This window comes from Prunus persica, chromosome G1, assembly GCF_000346465.2.
Source record: "Prunus persica cultivar Lovell chromosome G1, Prunus_persica_NCBIv2, whole genome shotgun sequence".
Lineage (NCBI taxonomy): Eukaryota > Viridiplantae > Streptophyta > Magnoliopsida > Rosales > Rosaceae > Prunus > Prunus persica.
The window spans coordinates 32,431,571-32,452,470 of NC_034009.1; the positions used below are offsets into that span (position 1 = coordinate 32,431,571).

Consider the following 20,900-nt stretch of genomic DNA (forward strand, 5'->3'; position numbering starts at 1 on the left):
ACGACATGCGCACGTTCGTCGTTAGAAGCCTTCACCCATATGGTACGAGTTGACCCGGCCGGCCGTACAAGGAATAAGGCTGCAGAAACAGGAGAGGGCCACTAGGCCCAAAACGACAAAACCAAAGCGTTCCCATTAATTTTAGGATAATTAATTCAAAAGCAACAGTAATTAATTAGAGTTTTAACATTGCATAATTAATCTCCACATGAAAATTACACGCACTCTCAGTGTCGGTGTCTCCTGATTTCTCCAAAATCGCCCTTTCATTTTCTCGTACTCTCTCCCTCCCAGAATTGAGAACTCCATCACCTGCTTTACGGCGACAGGTCCTCCAGTAATTACCTCAAATTCCATGGCGGTTGTTTAGTCAATTAATACAAAAAGTAAGGATCAGAAACTCGCCGGAGAAGACCAAGATAAAAGTATGGAGTCTCCGGTGGCGACACCGGAGTCGATCTTTCTAGAAGACTTCGGTCAAAAGGTTTACCTGACGCGGCGAATCCGGGAGGTTTTAGTGAACTATCCCGAGGGGACGACGGTGCTCAAAGAGCTCATTCAAAACGCCGACGATGCCGGCGCCACCACCGTCCGACTCTGCCTCGACCGCAGGCTTCACGGTACCGACTCCCTTCTATCGGAGACCCTGGCGCCGTGGCAGGGCCCCGCGCTCTTGGCTTACAACGACGCCATCTTCACGGAGGAAGACTTTGTTAGTATTTCGAGGATCGGCGGCAGTAGCAAGCATGGCCAGGCCTCAAAAACCGGCCGATTCGGGTAAATTTTTCTTTTTTAAATTTTCATTAGCATTAGTTTTCTTGGTGGGTCAGGAAAGAAATTGGGGTGCTCGACAATGCTTGCTATTGGCGGGAAAATGAGACTGGTTTCTGATTTTTTGTTCAATTTTTGTCTAATTTTTAGGGTTGGATTCAACTCCGTGTACCATTTAACTGATTTGCCGTCGTTTGTGAGCGGGAAGTATGTGGTATTGTTTGACCCCCAAGGCATTTTTCTTCCAAAGGTTTCTGCATCCAATCCCGGGAAGCGAATTGACTATGTTTCTTCTTCGGCCATCTCTTTGTACAAAGACCAGTTCTTTCCTTACTGTGCTTTCGGTTGCGACATGAAAACACAATTTGCCGGAACTCTATTCCGTTTCCCTCTGAGGAATGCAGAGCAGGCAGCAACCAGCAAGCTTTCCAGGCAAGCGTATTCCCAAGACGACCTTTCTTCCTTGTTTCTTCAGCTCTATGAGGAAGGAGTTTTCACGTTACTTTTCCTAAAAAATGTCTTGCGTATTGAAATGTATGTGTGGGAGGCCTGGGACAATGAGCCCAGGAAGCTTTACTCCTGCTCTGTCGGTTCCGCGAGTGATGATATTGTTTGGCATCGGCAAGCTGCGTTGAGATTTCCCAAGTCAGTAAACTCCACAGAGAGTCAGGTGGACTGCTATTCAGTGGACTTCTTAAGTGAGTCAACAATTGGGACCCAATCTGAGAAGAAGACAGATAGTTTTTATCTAGTTCAGACACTGGCATCCACATCCAGTAGGATTGGTTCCTTTGCAGCTACTGCGTCTAAGGAATATGATATTCACTTGCTGCCATGGGCATCAGTTGCAGCTTGCATATCCGATAATTCAGCACATGTAATTTGCGATATATGAGACATTCATTGTTTTTCTATTTCAATGCATTTCAATTTCTTGCAGTCTCTCATAAGTTTTACCTTCCTCTTAGTTTTTACATTACTTTCTGCTTTATAACATCCAAGAGAACTTATATTGGTGCAATGTGATTTTAAACAGAATGATTCTCTTAAGCTTGGCCGGGCATTCTGCTTTCTCCCTCTGCCCGTTAGGACTGGCCTCACTGTGCAAGTTAATGGATACTTTGAGGTCTCGTCGAATCGTCGTGGCATCTGGTATGGGGCTGACATGGACAGAAGTGGAAAAATCCGTTCTGTCTGGAACAGGCTTCTTTTAGAAGATGTTGTGGCACCTGCGTTTACACAACTTCTTCTTGGTGTACGGGGACTGCTAGATTCCAGGGACTTGTACTATTCCTTATGGCCAAGTGGTTCTTTTGAAGAGCCATGGAGTATTCTTGTCGAGCATATATACAGAAACATTTCTAGTGCTCCTGTGTTGCATTCAGATCTTGAAGGTGGAAAATGGGTGTCGCCAGTAGAAGCTTTTCTACATGATGATGAAGTTACCAAGAGTAAGGAACTTGGTGAGGCTCTGATTGTGCTAGGAATGCCCATTGTGTGTTTGCCCAACGTTTTATTTAACATGCTCTTGAAATATGCTTCCAGTTTTCAGCAGAAGGTGGTGACTCCTGATACAGTACGATGTTTTCTCAGAGAGTGTAGATCTGTTTCTACCCTGGGCAAATATTTCAAGCTTGTATTGTTGGAATATTGTCTTGAAGATTTGCTTGATGATGATGTTGGAACACATGCATATAACCTGCCCTTGCTTCCATTGGCAAATGGTGAATTTGGATCGTTGTCAGATGCCTCCAAAGGAATTTCATATTTTATTTGCAATGATTTAGAATTCATGCTGCTTAACCAAATATATGATAGAATAATTGATAAGAATATTCCTATTGACATACTAAGTAGACTCTCTGCTATTGCAAAGTCCTCAAAGGCAAATCTTGTCATTTTCAATGTTCAGTATTTTCTTCAATTTTATCCAAGATTTGTGCCCGCTGATTGGAAATATAAAAGCAAAGTGTTATGGGATCCAGAGTCTTGCCATAATCACCCTACCTCAACATGGTTTGTGTTATTTTGGAAATATCTTCAGAATCAGTGCGAGAAACTGTCATTGCTTAGTGATTGGCCCATTTTGCCATCTACTTCCTGCCATCTGTACAGAGCCTCGAGACAATCGAAATTGATCAATGCAGAAAAGCTTTCTGACAAGATGAAAGAAATACTTGTTAAAATTGGTTGCAAGATTCTGAGCCCCAATTATGGAGTTGAACACTCAGATTTATCTCATTATGTAAGTGATGGTAATGCTTCAGGGATTCTGGAATCTATATATGATGTTGTCTCTTTAAATTATGGCACCATAATAACATGTTTGCATAATTTGGAAGCAAAAGAGAGGGATGAACTTCGTGCATTTCTTCTTGATCCAAAGTGGTATTTTGGAGACTGTTTGAATGAGTCTGACATAAGAAATTGCACGAGGCTGCCTATTTATAAAGTGTATGGTGATGGATCTACTCAAAGTTTCCAATTCTCTGATCTTGAAAATCCGCGCAAGTACTTACCACCCGTAGACAGCCCTGAGTGCTTTCTTGGAGCTGAGTTCCTTATTAGCTCCTCAGATGTTGAGGTGGAAATTTTGTTAAGATATTATGGAATTGAGAGAATGGGGAAAGCACGCTTCTATAAGCAGCAGGTGTTGAATAGAGTTGGGGAGCTGCAACCCGAAGTTCGTGACAGCATTGTTCTTTCTATTCTGCAAAACCTGCCACAGTTGTGTGTTGAGGACTTATCTTTCAGGGATTATTTGAAAAATTTGGAATTTATTCCGACCTTTGGTGGTGCTCTTAGGTCTCCTACTGCATTATATGATCCTCGTAATGAAGAATTATATGCACTATTAGAGGATTCTGATAGTTTTCCCTGTGGTCCTTTTCAAGAACCTGGTATTTTGGACATGCTACATGGTTTAGGCCTTAAAACATCTGTAACCCCTGAGACAGTCATACAAAGTGCTCGACAGGTTGAACGGCTAATGCATGAGGATCAGCAAAAGTCGCAATTAAAAGGCAAGGTGCTTCTGTCCTACTTAGAAGTTAATGCAATGAGATGGATACCCAATGCTTTAAATGATGATCAAGGAACAATGAACAGAATGTTGTCACGAGCTGCAACCGCATTCAGACCTCGTAACTTGAAATCTGACCTTGAAAAGTTCTGGAATGATCTTCGGCTGATCAGCTGGTGCCCAGTGGTAGTTTCTGCTCCATTTCAAACTTTACCATGGCCTGTTGTGTCATCCATGGTTGCTCCACCAAAGCTTGTAAGACTGCAAGCAGATCTGTGGCTTGTTTCAGCTAGCATGCGAATACTTGATGGAGAGTGCTCATCGACAGCACTGTCGACTAGTCTTGGGTGGTCTTCTCCACCTGGTGGAGGTGTCATTGCAGCCCAACTACTTGAGCTTGGTAAAAATAATGAGATTGTGAATGACCAGGTTCTTCGACAGGAATTAGCCTTGGCAATGCCAAGGATATATTCAATACTCACAGGGTTGATTGGTTCAGATGAGATGGACATTGTAAAGGCTGTTCTTGAAGGTAGTCGATGGATATGGGTGGGTGATGGATTTGCAACTGCGGATGAGGTTGTCCTTGATGGTCCTATTCATTTGGCTCCTTATATACGTGTCATACCTGTCGATTTGGCTGTTTTCAAGGAACTATTTTTAGAGCTTGGTATTCGAGAATTCTTGAACTCTACAGATTATGCTAATATCTTATGTAGAATGGCTTTGAAGAAAGGATCCTCCCCTCTCGATGCACAGGAAATGAGAGCAGCCTTATTGATTGTGCAGCATCTGGCTGAAGTTCAGATACATGACCAGAAAGTTAAGATTTATTTACCAGATGTGTCAGGCAGATTATATCCTGCCACCGACTTAGTTTATAACGATGCTCCTTGGTTGCTTGGCTCAGAGGATCATGATAGCCCCTTTGGTGGTCCATCTAATGTGGCACTGAATGCAAGGAGAACAGTTCAGAAATTTGTGCATGGGAACATATCTATTGATGTTGCAGAGAAGCTTGGCGTCTGCTCTCTGCGCAGGACCTTGCTAGCTGAGAGTGCTGATTCAATGAATTTGAGTTTATCTGGGGCTGCTGAAGCTTTTGGACAGCATGAAGCCTTGACAACTAGACTTAAACACATTCTTGAAATGTATGCAGATGGACCTGGGATTCTGTTTGAGCTGGTTCAAAATGCAGAGGATGCAGGAGCTTCTGAGGTGAGCTTTCTCCTGGACAAAACTCAATATGGGACTTCTTCTGTTCTTTCACCTGAAATGGCAGATTGGCAAGGCCCTGCGTTGTACTGTTTTAATGACTCTGTATTCAGTCCCCAAGATCTTTATGCAATCTCACGCATTGGCCAAGAAAGTAAACTAGAGAAGCCTTTTGCAATTGGGAGATTTGGACTGGGTTTTAATTGTGTCTATCATTTCACAGACATTCCCACATTTGTTTCTGGTGAAAACATTGTTATGTTTGATCCTCATGCCTGTAATTTGCCTGGGATCTCTCCATCTCATCCTGGCCTACGGATTAAATTTGCGGGAAGAAAGATTATGGAACAATTTCCTGATCAATTTTCTCCTTTCTTACACTTCGGCTGTGACTTGCAGCAACCGTTTCCTGGAACCCTTTTCCGGTTTCCACTTAGGAGTGCTAGTGCTGCTTCCAGAAGCCAAATAAAGAAAGAAGGATATGCACCTGATGATGTCCTATCCCTTTTTGCTTCATTTTCCAAAGTTGTTTCTGAAACTTTGCTTTTTCTGCGTAATGTGAAAGTTATCTCTGTTTTTGTGAAGGAAGGAAGTGGACATGAAATGCAACTTTTACATCGTGTCCATAAGCATTGCAATGGTGAGCCCAAAATAGAGCCCAATGCGTTGCAGGATGTGTTTAGCTTGTTTGATGGAAGTCAGCACAGTGGACTGGATAAAGAACAGTTCCTAAAGAAACTGAGAAAATCAACGGATAGAGATTTGCCATATAAATGTCAGAAGATTGGAATTACAGAAGAAAGCTCAGCTGGTAATTTATCACACTGCTGGATAACCTCGGAGTGTCTAGGTGGTGCACAAACTAAGAACAAATCCGCAGTTTTGAATGACAAGTCTCATACTTATATACCCTGGGCATGCGTTGCTGCATATTTACACTCTGTCAAGGTTGGATTGGGCGTGAGTGATATCCCAGAGATGAACGATGCCTGTGCTGTTGCGTCAGATGTATTTCAAGTCTCTACAGGTTCTTTGCAAGATAGGAAAGATTTTGAAGGCCGTGCTTTCTGTTTCCTGCCACTTCCAATTAGTACTGGCCTTCCAGCGCATGTTAATGCATATTTCGAGTTATCATCGAATAGGAGAGACATCTGGTTTGGGAACGACATGGCTGGTGGTGGGAAAAAACGTTCAGATTGGAATATGTACCTGCTTGAAGGTGTTGTTGCCCCTGCTTATGGTCGCATGCTAGAGAAAATAGCACTGGAGATTGGCCCTTGTGATTTATTCTTTTCACTTTGGCCTAAAACAAGAGGATTAGAACCTTGGGCTTTAGTGGTGCGGGAGCTCTACACTTTTATTGTTGACTGTAGTCTTCGTGTATTACATACAAAAGCTCGAGATGGCCAGTGGATCTCAGCCAAACAGGCTATATTTCCTGATTTTAATTTTGACAAGGTAGATGAGCTAATTGAAGCATTATCAGATGCTGGTCTACCTCTGGTCACTGTTTCTAAGCCAATTGTTGAGAGATTTATGGAGGTGTGCCCCTCATTGCATTTTTTGAATCCACAGTTGTTAAGAACGTTATTAATTCGAAGGAAACGCGAATTCAAGGATAGAAACACAATGGTATTGACCCTTGAATATTGCTTACTTGGTTTGAAGATACCTGTCGAATCTGCAAGTTTGTATGGTTTGCCGTTATTACCCCTTGCTGATGGTTCATTTACAACATTTGACAAGAATGGGATTGGGGAAAGAATATATATTGCACGAGGCGATGAGTATGATCTTCTCAAGGATTTGGTTCCAAATCAACTTGTAGATTGCGGAATCCCAGAAGTAGTTTATGAGAAGCTATGTTACATAGCCCAAAGTGAGGCCTCAAATATTTCTTTTCTGTCATGCCATTTACTGGAGAAGCTCCTTTTGAAATTACTTCCAGCAGAGTGGCATCACGCAAAACAGGTGACATGGGCTCCTGGTCAGCAGGGTCAACCAAGTTTAGAGTGGATTAGACTTCTCTGGAGCTATTTGAGGTCTTCTTGTGATGACTTGTCGCTTTTTTCTAAGTGGCCAATATTGCCTGTTGGGAATCATTGCCTCTTGCAACTAGTTGAAAATTCAAATGTAATCAAGGATGATGGGTGGAGTGAGAACATGTCATCTTTGTTGCTGAAAATAGGATGTGTTTTCCTGAGGCAAGACCTCCCAATAGATCATCCACAGTTGAAATTTTTTGTGCAGTTGCCAACAGCAATTGGCTTATTAAATGCGCTTCTGGCAGTTGCAGATAGGCCAGAGAACATTGAGGGGCTTTTCGACAATGCATCGGAAGGAGAGATGCATGAACTTCGGAGTTTCATTCTTCAGTCCAAATGGTTTGTTGAAGAGGAAATGGAATATAAACACATTGACATCATAAAACACCTTCCTATGTTTGAGTCATATAAAAGTAGAAAACTAGTAAGTTTGAGTAATCCTATCAAATTGCTTAAACCTGGTGATATTCCGGAAAATTTTTTGAGTGATGACTTTGTGCGCACAGAATCAGAGAAGGAAAAAATTATTCTGAGAAGATATTTAGAGATCAGAGAACCCTCCAGGATGGAATTCTACAAAGATCATGTTCTTAACCACATGTCAGAATTCCTTTCAGAGCAGGGGTCTCTTTCAGCTATTCTCCACGGCGTACAGCTTTTAGTTCAAGAGGATAATTCTTTGAAGTCTGCACTCTCTGAAATACCTTTTGTTTTGACAGCCGATGGGTCTTGGCAGCAACCTTCCAGGTATAACTTGTGTGCTCTGTTGTGATATATAGTTAGGTGTCTTAAGTCTGTGATTTGTTATTTTCTTACTGTATTTTAGTTTTTTCCGCGAGAGTTCTAGTACTAATTACAGTGGATTCTTACGGTTTGGTCTTTGGTGCACTTTAATGTTCTTTTATTCTCAAGGCTTATATATATAAGCAAGTTCAAATTGATGCATGACTATGTCTCAAATTGATGCATGACTATGTCCAAAATTGTTCAAATTCCATGAGTTAGTTCTAGTACTGTTTGAACCAAGATGAAATCCATCTTGGTAGATTCAATTCTAGTACTCCTCTGCTGTTCTGTTCTAATATTATAGTGGGCAGCTGCTGTGGTGTAGATATCGATAGAGTTTTGTTCTTTTAACAAGGTGACAGACTTGTAGTTGGTTTTTTAAAATTTTTTTTAATGCGATTTGTATCAAGTTTGAGAGGATGGTGGACCTCTTGTTTCCCGAGTCTTTATACCTCGTATTTTGTAAATTTTGTTTCCCACAGAAAAAGACCTAGATTTAATCCATCCTACTCATTTTAACCTGCAAGACCTCTTTCGAGTGTTAGTGCTTAGAATTTTTACATGTATGTCTTGCGTATCTATATAAACGGATCAAAGATCAAGTATGGAAAGTTGCTTTTGTACATTGATGAAGTTTCAAGGTCATCTATCAGCGCCACCCACTTCACAACACATGCCATACATCCTTCAATTAGCTTAAGGATATAACGCTTTTTGAATCTATTTTCTTTTCACAGGCTTTATGATCCTCGAGTACCTGCACTAAGAACGGTGCTGCATAGAGAAGTTTTTTTCCCTTCTGAGAAATTCTCAGATACAGAAACTTTGGATATTTTAGTCACGCTTGGACTCAGAAGAACTCTGGGCTATTCTGGTTTACTTGATTGTGCTAGATCAGTTTCTTTGTTACATGATTCTGGGAAACCGGAGACACTAAGTTATGCGACGAAGCTACTTGTTTGTTTAGATGCTCTTTCATTTAAGCTCTCGACTGAGGAAGAAGGAAATCTTGATGAGTCGAAGAATTCAATTTTTCACAACAACAATGAAACTGAGGATGGTGATGGCATGGATGATGAGTCTCCTAAGAGAATTGGGAACCAAATATTAGATGATCTGGACATAAATTTTTTCGTAGGTAACTTGATTGATGATCAGCCAGATGAGGACTTTTGGTCTGAAATGAGGGCTATTGCTTGGTGTCCTGTATATGCTGACCCACCTCTGAAAGGAATCCCATGGTTGAAGTCTAGTAATCAGGTGTCCCAGCCAATCAATGTGAGACCTAAATCCCAGATGTTTGTGGTATCCTGCTCAATGCATATACTAGATGGTGAATGCTGTTCGTTGTACCTACAAAAGAAACTTGGTTGGATGGATCGTCCAAACATAAATGTTTTATCTGCACAGTTGATTGAGCTATCCAAGTTATATAGCCAGCTCAAATCACATTCATCTGATGTACCTGTTGTTGATGCTGCACTTTCTAAGGGAATTCCAGCACTCTATTCTAAGATGCAAGAGTATATTGGCACTGATGAATTTGTGCAACTAAAATCAGCACTAGATGGTGTTTCCTGGGTTTGGATTGGGGATAACTTTGTTGTTCCAAATGCTCTTGCATTTGACTCACCTGTGAAATTTACTCCATATTTGTATGTTGTTCCATCTGAATTATCGGAATTCAGAGATTTGCTCTTGAATTTAGGCGTCAGAATTAGTTTTGATATTTGGGACTATATGCATGTGTTGCAACGATTGCAAAATGATGTGAAAGGATTCCCATTGTCAACAGATCAGTTAAATTTTGTCCATCGTATCCTTGATGCTGTAGCAGACTGTTGCTCAGAGAGGCCACTTTTTGAAGCTTCTAACACTCCAATCTTAATTCCAGACGCGTCTGCAGTTCTTATGCATGCTGGAGATCTTGTGTATAATGATGCACCATGGATGGATAATAGTACTCCCGTTGGGAAACATTTTATACATCCAACTATCAGCAATGATCTGGCAAGTAGGTTGGGGGTACAATCACTTCGCTGCCTCTCCTTAGTTGACGATGACATGACTAAAGATCTTCCTTGCATGGACTATGCTAGAATAAAAGAGCTTTTGACATCTTATGGGGTCAATGACCTTTTATTGTTTGACCTACTTGAGTTGGCAGATTGCTGCAAAGCCAATAAGCTTCACCTAATTTTTGACAAGAGGGAACATCCTCGCCAGTCTTTGTTGCAGCACAATATGGGTAACTGAAATATCTGTAATTTTTTTTTGTTTTGAATGAGTTAATATATAGATTGCATTCATAGAGAAAGGGATCTTCATAAGTTTTGGGCTGCAAAAGATAAATTTTTGATTTTAATGTTGATGTCTGGTACCATTATTAGACTTTTTCACTATTCACTAACATGTTAACCTGGTGAAGCATCAATTTTTACTGTTCTTCTAGCTGTAAAACATAATGATTTTGTGCTTTATTCTTGATTTTGTTTACAAAATTGGTGATCACTGTAGGTGAGTTTCAAGGGCCTGCCCTATTAGCCATTTTGGAAGGGGTCAGCTTGAGTAGAGAGGAAATAAGTAGCCTCCAATTTCTACCTCCATGGAGACTAAGGGGCAATACACTTAACTATGGTTTGGCTTTGCTTAGCTGTTATTTTGTCTGTGATCTACTCTCAGTTGTTTCTGGTGGCTACTTATACATGTTTGATCCCCTCGGTTTGGTGCTTGCTGCACCGTCAACTTGTGCTCCTGCGGCAAAAATGTTTTCTTTAATAGGTATTTATTCATTGCCCACTCATTTTTCAATCTTTTGTTCCTATTTAAGGTGTTCATATTGTATGCCCCCTGTGTCTCAGGTGGTACCCATTTTTGTACTTCTCAGATGATCTTTATGACTTTCATAGTGCTTTTTAGCTTTTCATTTTTTTTTTCCACTTGAAATTGACTCAGAAATTCCTTAATGATGAAAGTATTGGTATTTTTGTCTTATTGGTCACTTTGTTGTGTGATTGTGGTGGTGGTAACAAAATGGTTTTGGTGGCAACACCATCCGATTTTAGTGTATCATTTTCCTACTGAAAGGTGTCTGAGAGTAAGTGCATAAGTAACAATTTTTTTTTTGAATAGAAACATTTTTATTCAAATTGTAAGGATCAAAACAAGACCATTTAGCACGCAGGTAAAAAGAAAAAACACTAGCCGGTGAAACAGACACAAAGCCACTCAACACATAAACAACCAACCAACCATAAAACAAACCCTTAAGATACTACAGCCAGCAGATTGCGCATAATTATAGGATAGGGTACATCCTTAAAGGCAGGGGAAGTTGATGCCCAAAGGGCAGCCCAAAACTTCACTCTATCCCATAACTCTGCCACTCCCACTCCCTTATAATCCTCAAAAATTCTCCTGTTACGTTCCATCCATAGGTTCCAAACCACTGCCTGCATCAGACTTCCCCAGAGAATTTTGGCTTTCTTTCCCCTTCCCAAAGCATCAAATCTGATGGAAGAAAGTTCAAAGCAGCCTTCTGGTATTACCCACACCGTGTTAACTTCCTTCAATAGTGTCTCCCACAACTTTAGAGAGAAAGGGCAATGAATCAGGAGATGGTCCACGCTCTCCCCTGCCTTATTACATAGAGCACACCAGTGAGGGCTAATGCACAAATAGGGACAATAAAACTTAACATCTGGTGCATTGTGCTCCGAAAAGCTAAATGGATATATCCGATCTCACCATTTTACTTCATATCTATGACTAACCAAAATGCATCATTTATCTGAGTTCAACAAAGGATTGAATAGAAAAATAATGAGTTATTAAGGTAAAAAAGAAAAATATAGAAGTTTATTTATAGCTTGATGAAGTAATGTATAGGTAAAACTATATTTAATAGTAACAGTTATAATGCATTCCATGATCCAAAGTAGCGTACTAAGTCTACTCTCTGAACTGTGTACTAACTAAAGTAACATGCTGTGTATCTACCACGTACCAAAGTGAACCATACTCCAGGTGACATTTTCCTGCTGGAACAAGGCTGAATAAGTACATCATGTCACAATCCACTAATTTGATACTCTGTTTTCATTTCATGCTGAGTAAGATTGAAGACTAAGAAATTTTTTTATGCTCGGTTTTCAGGTACTAATTTGACTGACCGGTTCCGTGATCAATTTAATCCCATGCTGATTGGTCCCAGTATATCATGGCCATCATTGGATTCTACTATTATTCGCATGCCTTTATCACCTGAATGTTTGAATAATGGACTAGAACTTGGACTAAGGAGAATAAAGCAGATTAGTGAAAGATTTTTGGAGCACTCTTCTGGATCACTTATATTCTTAAAGTCGGTGATGCAGGTATTGTTAGAGATTAATTTTCTTAGCATGTAGCCATATATCACAGCATTTACTTACAGTGGTCTTATGTATGATCAGGTGTCAATCTCGACATGGGAGGAAGGAAACTCGCAGCCACACCAGGACTATTCAGTTAGCATTGATTCGTCATCTGCTATAATGAGAAATCCATTTTCAGAGAAGAAATGGAGGAAATTTCAAATATCTCGATTGTTTAATAGCTCCAATGCCGCAACAAAATTGCATGTAATAGATGTAAATTTGAACCATGGGGCAGCAAGAGTTGTTGACCGATGGCTCGTTGCACTCAGCCTAGGCTCTGGGCAAACAAGAAATATGGCTCTTGATAGGTATGTTATGCAAGAACGTGGATATAGATTTCTTTCCTATATCTGTCACCGCACAGTCTGCAGTTTAGAAGTGAAAAGTTGGAAATATATATATGTGATGATTTACCTTTGTTAAATTTGGGTTCCCTTGAATTCTGTGAACTCTTTGAGGGATGAATAATTGATTGGGGAAGCAGTAAATTTCTAGGTAAGGCAAAACTCACAACTTGATGTATAAAGTTGTATTAAGGTATCAGCATCAGTAAGTTGATGTGATGCTTGGTTTTTCTACAATTTGAGTGATAAATACAAATTCTAAGAATAAAAAATCATAAACATGTGTGGCATTCCGTCATTTAGAGCTGCTTAATTTTCTTTTTTCACTATTCCCATGTATGACAGACAAAAACTTGAACTGTCACAAGATTTACACACTTTGGCCCTTTAGATTGGATTCCTGCATTCAAAATGTTCCATTTCTGTTGGGTCAACTGGAAAATTGCTTGATCTGTAATGTACTTATGGTTTCAGTAATGACTTCAAACGAATAGAGACTATCTTGTTTTAACTATTAAGTACGGCTAGAATCATCAAGCTGTGAAACTTGCTGATACAGAGAATATCCTGTCAACAAATTGAGCTTCTCTGATAAGTTTCTATAATGTGCTTGATGGATTCCACTTACTTCTTTGCAGGCGATATCTGGCATACAACTTAACACCTGTTGCTGGAGTTGCAGCACATATATCCCGTGATGGCCATCCTGCTGATGTTTGTCTAGCAAGTTCTATCATGTCCCCTCTTCCTCTGTCCGGTGGTATAAATATACCTGTTACTGTTCTTGGATGTTTCCTGGTTTGCCACAATGGAGGTCGCTCCCTCTTTAATTACCAAGACAAAGAAGCTTCAGAAGAGGCACAGGCTGATGCTGGAAATCAGTTAATGGAAGCTTGGAACAGGGAGCTTATGTCATGTGTCCGTGATTCCTACATTGAATTGATATTGGAAATCCAGAGGTTAAGAAGAGATGCTTCGAGTTCTGCAATTGAATCAAGTGCAGGTCGTGCAATCAGCCTGTCTTTGAAGGCTTATGGAGATAAAATTTATTCCTTTTGGCCAAGGTCTAATGGGCATAATATGGTCAAACAACAAGGAAACGACTGTAGTTTAGTTCCAATGGAAGTGCTGAAATCAGATTGGGGATGCCTAATTGAATATGTGATAAGGCCTTTCTATGCTCGTGTTGTTGACCTTCCTGTGTGGCAGCTTTATTCTGGAAACCTAGCCAAGGCTGAAGAGGGTATGTTTCTTTCACAACCAGGGAATGGGGTGGGTGGTAAGTTGCTTCCAGCAACAGTTTGCAGCTTCGTAAAGGAGCACTACCCCGTGTTTTCAGTACCTTGGGAATTGGTAACTGAAATCCAAGCCCTAGGGATTGCAGTTCGGGAAGTAAAACCTAAAATGGTTCGGAATCTTTTAAGACTTTCTTCAACATCTCTTGTTCTCCGATCAGTTGATATGTATGTAGATGTTCTTGAGTACTGTTTGTCTGATGTTGAGATTAGAGAATCATCAAATTCCATTGGAAATTCTCTGACAGTTGACCACAATAACACAAACTATATCCATAGGGAAAGTCAAGTTGTTGGTAGCAGTCCTGGTTCTGTTTCAGTCCCTAATACTCATAACTTTCCTGCATTGTCTACTCAGAACGCTGGCAGTTCAGGAGATGCAATTGAAATGGTGACAAGTTTGGGGAAGGCTTTATTTGATTTTGGCCGAGGAGTTGTTGAGGATATTGGTAGGGCTGGGGGGCCCTTGGTTCAGAGGAACGTGGTTGCTGGTAGCAGCAACAGCATCTATGGAAATGGAGACCAGAATCTTCTATCAATAGCAGCTGAGCTCAGGGGTTTACCATGCCCAACTGCCAGAAACCATTTAACTAAGTTGGGTACTACTGAACTTTGGGTTGGGAATAAGGAGCAACTGTCATTGATGGTTTCTTTGGCTGAAAAGTTTGTCCACCCTAAAGTATTGGATAGATCAATCTTGGCTGATATTTTTTCAAATGGTGTGCTACAGTCATTATTAAAACTGCGAAGTTTCTCTCTTCACTTACTGGCCAGTCATATGAGGATAGTTTTTCATGATAACTGGGTGAGTCACGTAATGGCCTCAAATATGGTTCCTTGGTTTTCATGGGAGAATAATACATCAAGCGCTGGTGGTGAAGGAGGTCCTTCCCCCGAATGGATAAGACTCTTCTGGAAAAATTTCAATGGCTGTTCAGAAGACCTCTTGCTCTTTTCTGATTGGCCCCTCATTCCTGCTTTTCTTGGTCGGCCAATCTTATGCCGTGTTAGGGAGCGTAATTTGGTTTTCATTCCACCACTGGTTATTGATCCAACTTCAGAAGAAAGTTCCTTGGAAATTGGAGCAACTGGAAGCAATGATGCGCCTGAATCTGAATCAATTCATGGTTACGCATCAGCTTTTGAAGTAGCTAAAAACAAACACCCTTGGTTGTTATCACTGTTGAATCACTGCAGCATACCTATATTTGATATAGCTTTCCTGGACTGTGCTGCTCCATGCAACTGTTTCCCTGCTCCTGGCCAATCATTAGGTCAAATTATTGCTTCCAAGTTGGTTGCAGCTAGAAATGCTGGCTATTTCCCTGAACTTACTTCCCTTTCAGCTTCAGATTGCGATGCACTTTTTGCACTTTTTGCTAACGATTTCTTGTCAAATGGCTCTAATTACAGAGTGGAAGAACTTGAAGTTATACGTTCACTTCCTATGTATAAAACAGTTGTGGGTTCATACACACGGTTGCTCAGTGATGATCAGTGTATTATCTCTTCAAGTTCATTCCTTACGCCCTATGATGAACGCTGCCTGTCCTACTCCAGTGGTTCAGTTGAATTTTCATTTCTTCGAGCACTCGGAGTCTCTGAATTGCATGATCAGCAGATTTTAATCAGGTTTGGATTGCCTGGGTTTGAAGGTAAACCTGAATCTGAAAAGGAGGATATACTAATATATCTTTACACAAACTGGCATGACCTCCGAATGGATTCTTCTGTAATCGAAGCTTTAAAGGAGGCTAAATTTGTAAGGAATGCTGATGAATTTTGCACATATCTGTCTAAGCCCAAAGATTTATTTGATCCTGGTGATGCTTTATTAACATCTATTTTCTCTGGTGAGAGGAAAAAATTTCCAGGAGAAAGGTTTACTACAGATGGGTGGCTTCACATTTTAAGAAAAGCTGGTCTCCGGACTGCAACAGAGTCTGATGTAATACTTGAATGTGCCAAAAGAATAGAGTTTCTTGGAACTGAATGCATGAAGTCCAGAGATTTGGATGATTTTGAGGATTTAAACAACACTCAGAGTGAAGTTTCAATGGAAGTATGGACATTAGCTGGATCTGTTGTTGAAGCAATTTTCTCGAACTTTGCTGTCTTCTATGGCAACAACTTCTGTGATCTCCTTGGCAAGATTAAATGCATACCTGCTGAATTTGGCCTTCCAAATGTCGTCGGAAAAAAAGGTGGCAAGAGAGTACTCGCTTCATATAATGAAGCTATTCTGTTAAAGGATTGGCCTCTGGCTTGGAGTTATGCGCCCATTATTACGAGACAAAGTGCTGTTCCTCCTGAGTACTCTTGGGGATCACTCCAGCTCAGAAGCCCTCCAGCTTTTCCTACAGTACTAAAACACTTGCAGGTACCTCTAGTAGTCCCTTGTATATTCATCCACTATGATGGATTGAGTGCTAAAATCTTGCTTACATGACTGTTCCCCAGATTATTGGAAGAAATGGTGGTGAAGACACACTTGCTCATTGGCCAACTGCATCAGGCATGATGAGTATTGATGAAGCTTCCTGTGAGGTGTTAAAGTACTTGGATAAGATTTGGAATTCCCTCTCTTCTTCAGGTAGACTCCATTCCTGTTTTGTTTCAATTGTGTTCTTATGTCACCTTCTTAATTGATAATCTTCACATATAATTGAGCTTCAGTTTTCACAAATTATCAGTACGTCTGACCTTCAGCCCAAAAAAACCTTTGGTGTGGGAGGAAATAACTCATCTCAACTGCAAATTGCTACTTGTTGGTTAATTCTGCTTTTTCCAACTTTCTTTTTTATTGTCCCACTCTTTTACATTCCATAGTCCATACACATTTCTTACTGTTAATCAGCTACGTTACCTTTCGTAGACAAAAAAGGGATTAGTTATAAATAAATGAAAAAGATCTAAGATAAGGTATATCTGGCAGAGATATTTTGTGTCATGCTAAAATCAAGTACTGGCTTTATGAGTGTTTGTGCTGCTTGTTCAATTGGGTTCATGATATGGTTCCAAGTCAGTAGTGCCTTCTTTAGTATCTGTTTAAAGGCAACATAAATTTTTTATTGAATAAAACAAAAGATTACAAGAAAACAAAAGACAAAAAAGATTTCCATCTTGCACCCAATCAAGATGAACAAATTTGAATAACAGGTTCTTCATCTTTCTTCTGTTTATGCAGATATAATGGAGTTGCAGAGAGTTCCATTTATACCTGCTGCAAATGGAACACGATTGGTGACAGCAAACTTGCTTTTTGCCCGTCTAACAATTAACTTATCCCCATTTGCATTTGAACTTCCTACTTTATATCTTCCTTTTCTGAAGATTCTCAAAGATTTGGGACTTCAGGACATATTTTCAATTGCCTCTGCGAGGGATCTTCTTTTGAATCTCCAGAGAACTTGTGGATATCAGCGTCTAAATCCAAATGAACTCCGGGCTGTCCTGGAAATTTTGTACTTTATCTGTGATGGGACTATTGGGGAAGACATGTCCAATGGGCCCAATTGGACATCAGAAGCAATAGTCCCTGATGATGGCTGCAGACTTGTTCATGCAAAATCCTGTGTGTATATTGATTCCCATGGATCACGGTTTGTAAAATGCATTGACCCTTCAAGGTTTAGATTTATTCACCCAGATCTTCCAGAGAGATTGTGTATTGTCCTGGGCATCAAAAAGCTGTCTGATGTAGTCATTGAGGTAGCATGATCTTCTAAAACTTAATTACTTTTTATTTTTCCTTTATTTGTTTTGCCCAAAGTAGAGTTGTCTTTATGTAAAATCTGCTTTCTGAATGTAGGAGTTAGATCGTCAGGAGCATTTGCAGGCTTTGGATTATATTGGTTCGGTTCCATTAGTAGCCATCAGAGAGAAATTGTTGAGCAAGTCACTTCAGGGTGCTGTATGGACCATTGTAAATAGCATGTCTAGTTACATTCCTGCAATTAAGAATTTATCTCTGGGAACCATACAAAATTTATTAGAAGCTGTTGCAGAAAAGTTGCAGTTTGTTAAGTGCCTTCATACTCGTTTCTTGCTTCTCCCAAAGTCAGTAGACATTACACAAGCGGCTAAGGATTCCATCATTCCAGAGTGGGCTGATGGATCCATGCATCGGACACTGTACTTCATTAACCGGTCTAACACCAGCATTTTAGTTGCCGAACCACCACCCTATATTTCAGTTTTTGATGTTATTGCAATTATTGTGAGCCTGGTTTTAGGGTCCCCTACTCCGTTACCTATTGGATCTTTATTTGTCTGTCCTGGAGGCTCTGAAACTGCAATTGTTGATATTTTGAAGCTTTGTTCTGATAAACAAGAAATGGAAGCCACTAGTGCAAGCAATGGTTTGATAGGCAAAGAACTGTTGCCTCAAGATGTTCGTCAAGTACAATTTCATCCATTGAGGCCGTTTTACGCTGGAGAGATGGTGGCATGGCGTTCTCAAAATGGAGAAAAGCTCAAATATGGTAGAGTTCCAGATGATGTCAGACCATCAGCTGGCCAAGCATTGTACAGATTCAAGGTGGAAACTGCAACAGGGGTGATGCAGCCTCTTCTTTCTTCACATGTTTTCTCATTCAGAAGTATAGCAATGGGCAGTGAGACTTCACCAATGCCAATGGATGATAGTCATACAGTAGTTCATAACAGAACTCCAGTCGAAATGCCAGAAACTTCTGGAAGCGGCAAAGCAAGATCTTCTCAGGTTTGTACCCTTCTGATGTTGCCATCCGCTCACCATTATGAGTCGGTTTGGCATGCCGTTCCCCTCTTTTAAGTGTTATATTTGTACGGTTTTTCTCATTCAGATTATTCTGCAATACTTGATCCTTTCAATTCCTTGGAAGACTCATTCCATACAAAGTATTCCAGAGCCATATTCGTGTGAGAAAGAAGTGGACTTTGCCTAAAGATAATCACCTACTTTTTATCTTTTCTCTTTTCCCTTTTTGATTTCTTTCCTTCTCTTTAATGCTTTTGTTTTTGGCGTTCAAAAGTTTGCACGATGGCTAGATGTTTAATCCATGTAGGAAAAATTATTGTTTTAAGTCCTGTTATATATTTTCCACTGAATTGAATGCTTTACGTGTTTAATATTATTGATTGTTCAATCATATTTTACATCTTGGTTTGATTTAAAATTACTTTGGAGTCAGTTATTTTCCAACTCTCACATGGGGCGAGATCCATAATATTGTGATACCAGTGGAGTCACTCAATGTGAAAGAATTGGAAAAAAAGTTTGAGAAAAAAGTTAGATGTTATAGCAGTTTTCAGTTGTGTTCCTTCAAGTATCGAACTCAAAATGGTTTCTTCATTTGCAGCTGCAAGCTGGCAAAGAGCTCCAGTATGGCCGAGTATCAGCTGGAGAACTGGTGCAAGCAGTACAAGAGATGCTTTCTGCAGCTGGGATTTATATGGATGTGGAGAAGCAGTCCCTGCTGCAGAAAACACTAACGCTGCAAGAACAGTTAAAGGAGTCCCAGACATCACTTTTGCTTGAACAGGTATGCTATTAAACTATACATATTTTACACAATTTATTAGCTAACACTGCAATCCTGCTTAAATATAAGGGAATAATATTGCATGTGTTGTTTTTAAGAAAATATTTTGGTGCGCTATGAATCTCAAGGGACCATGTTTTTATATATGAGCTGGATCACTTTCAAAGTGATTTACTTTGGCACTTGCTGGGGCTTTTTTGTCCTTTCATGTTTTATTTTTGGGCGTTCAGTGTGGGGGATATAAGTCTGCATGTTTATTAGATTTAGCATATGGAGAAATTGGTTGTGGAGGATATAAGAAAGCATATTTATTGAACTAATTTTCAGGAAAAAGCTGATGTGGCAGCAAAAGAAGCTGATACAGCAAAAGCAGCATGGCTTTGTCGGGTCTGCTTGACTGCTGAAGTTGACATAACTATAGTTCCTTGTGGTCATGTACTTTGTCGCAGGTGCTCTTCTGCGGTTTCCAGGTGTCCATTTTGTCGGCTCCAGGTCTCAAAAACTATGAGAATTTTTCGGCCATGATCACCTTGTTACTTCGGACGGAGAAGGGGTTGTGCATTTCTTCTGTTTATACATTTAGTTTTGGGTAACGAGAATCACCTCTCGTCCTTGTTTCTTTTCTTTTTCTGGAACACGAGAAGATCAACATAAAGCAAAGGGAAGGAGGGAAAGGAATAGGTTCTATTAATCTCTAGGAACGTTGAGTTTTTTCTTTTTCTTCTTCGAGTGCAATAGGAAAGTTATCGATGTTTATCATAGGAACAACTGTTTATGCCCCTTGTTTGGTGGGTCTAAATTTTGTTGTGTACATAGTGAAATAGAAATATATAGTTTCATTCGACCAAAAAAAATATGTATATATATATATATATAGTTTGTATAGTAGTTGATGGGAAAATGAATCTGGCGTGTACAAGCCATCATCCCTCTTATGACCCTCTTTTTTTTTTTTTTTTTTCCTGAACCTTTAATTTATGGAACTGGTAAGATTATCGAAAGATGAAGCAAAAATATCTAAAAAATTTCACTTCAAAATTATTATTTTTAAAATTTTAATTTGTTTATATATTAACTTTCTGGATGAAAGTATGTTAGGCATACTAATCACAAATAATGCTTGCAAATTGTTGTGAATGAATTAAGCAAAGTGAGCAAAGACACCAGCTAATGGGGGTTCGGCAAGTTTATAATTGTCTCTGGTGTCGGTACTACTGTCGTTTTCATCCGCGCTCACAACGGCTCCGTCCAGCACGTTGGGGTTGGGCGCGTTTTGGTGGAACCAAGCCTCGAAGCCACCTTTGCATGTCACAGCAGGTATAGCGTCCTTGATTGATATAATTCCAGTAATCCGCTTAAGCTTGCTACTTAAATTCCAGCAACGAAACAGGCTCTATAATTGTTTTATAACTCAGCACAAATTTACAATGGTCTGCATGAAATCCCAAAAAGCAACTCTTTAACAATGACTTATGGAGA

The 20,900-nt window shown here is 40.0% G+C and overlaps 1 protein-coding gene across 1 annotated transcript; it reads left to right on the plus strand.

Annotated features, from left to right (window-relative positions):
• LOC18792718 (sacsin) lies at nt 242–20,361 on the plus strand. The gene is made up of 13 exons (XM_007221869.2): nt 242–777; nt 922–1,648; nt 1,808–7,800; nt 8,577–10,087; nt 10,357–10,620; nt 11,995–12,215; nt 12,294–12,565; nt 13,240–16,276; nt 16,357–16,489; nt 17,084–17,607; nt 17,708–18,619; nt 19,239–19,421; nt 19,749–20,361. Exons 1-13 carry the CDS (start codon nt 428–430, stop codon nt 19,944–19,946), a joined length of 14,325 nt encoding a protein of 4,774 aa, XP_007221931.1. The 5' UTR covers nt 242–427; the 3' UTR covers nt 19,947–20,361.

Bases quoted from the DNA above. Each gene is read 5' to 3' on its own strand.
- LOC18792718 (XM_007221869.2), top strand. From the start codon at position 428: ATGGAGTCTCCGGTGGCGACACCGGAGTCGATCTTTCTAGAAGACTTC. The intron at 16,490-17,083 runs GTAGACTCCATT...CTGTTTATGCAG, and splicing joins GAATTCCCTCTCTTCTTCAG to ATATAATGGAGTTGCAGAGA. The intron at 19,422-19,748 runs GTATGCTATTAA...ACTAATTTTCAG, and splicing joins CATCACTTTTGCTTGAACAG to GAAAAAGCTGATGTGGCAGC.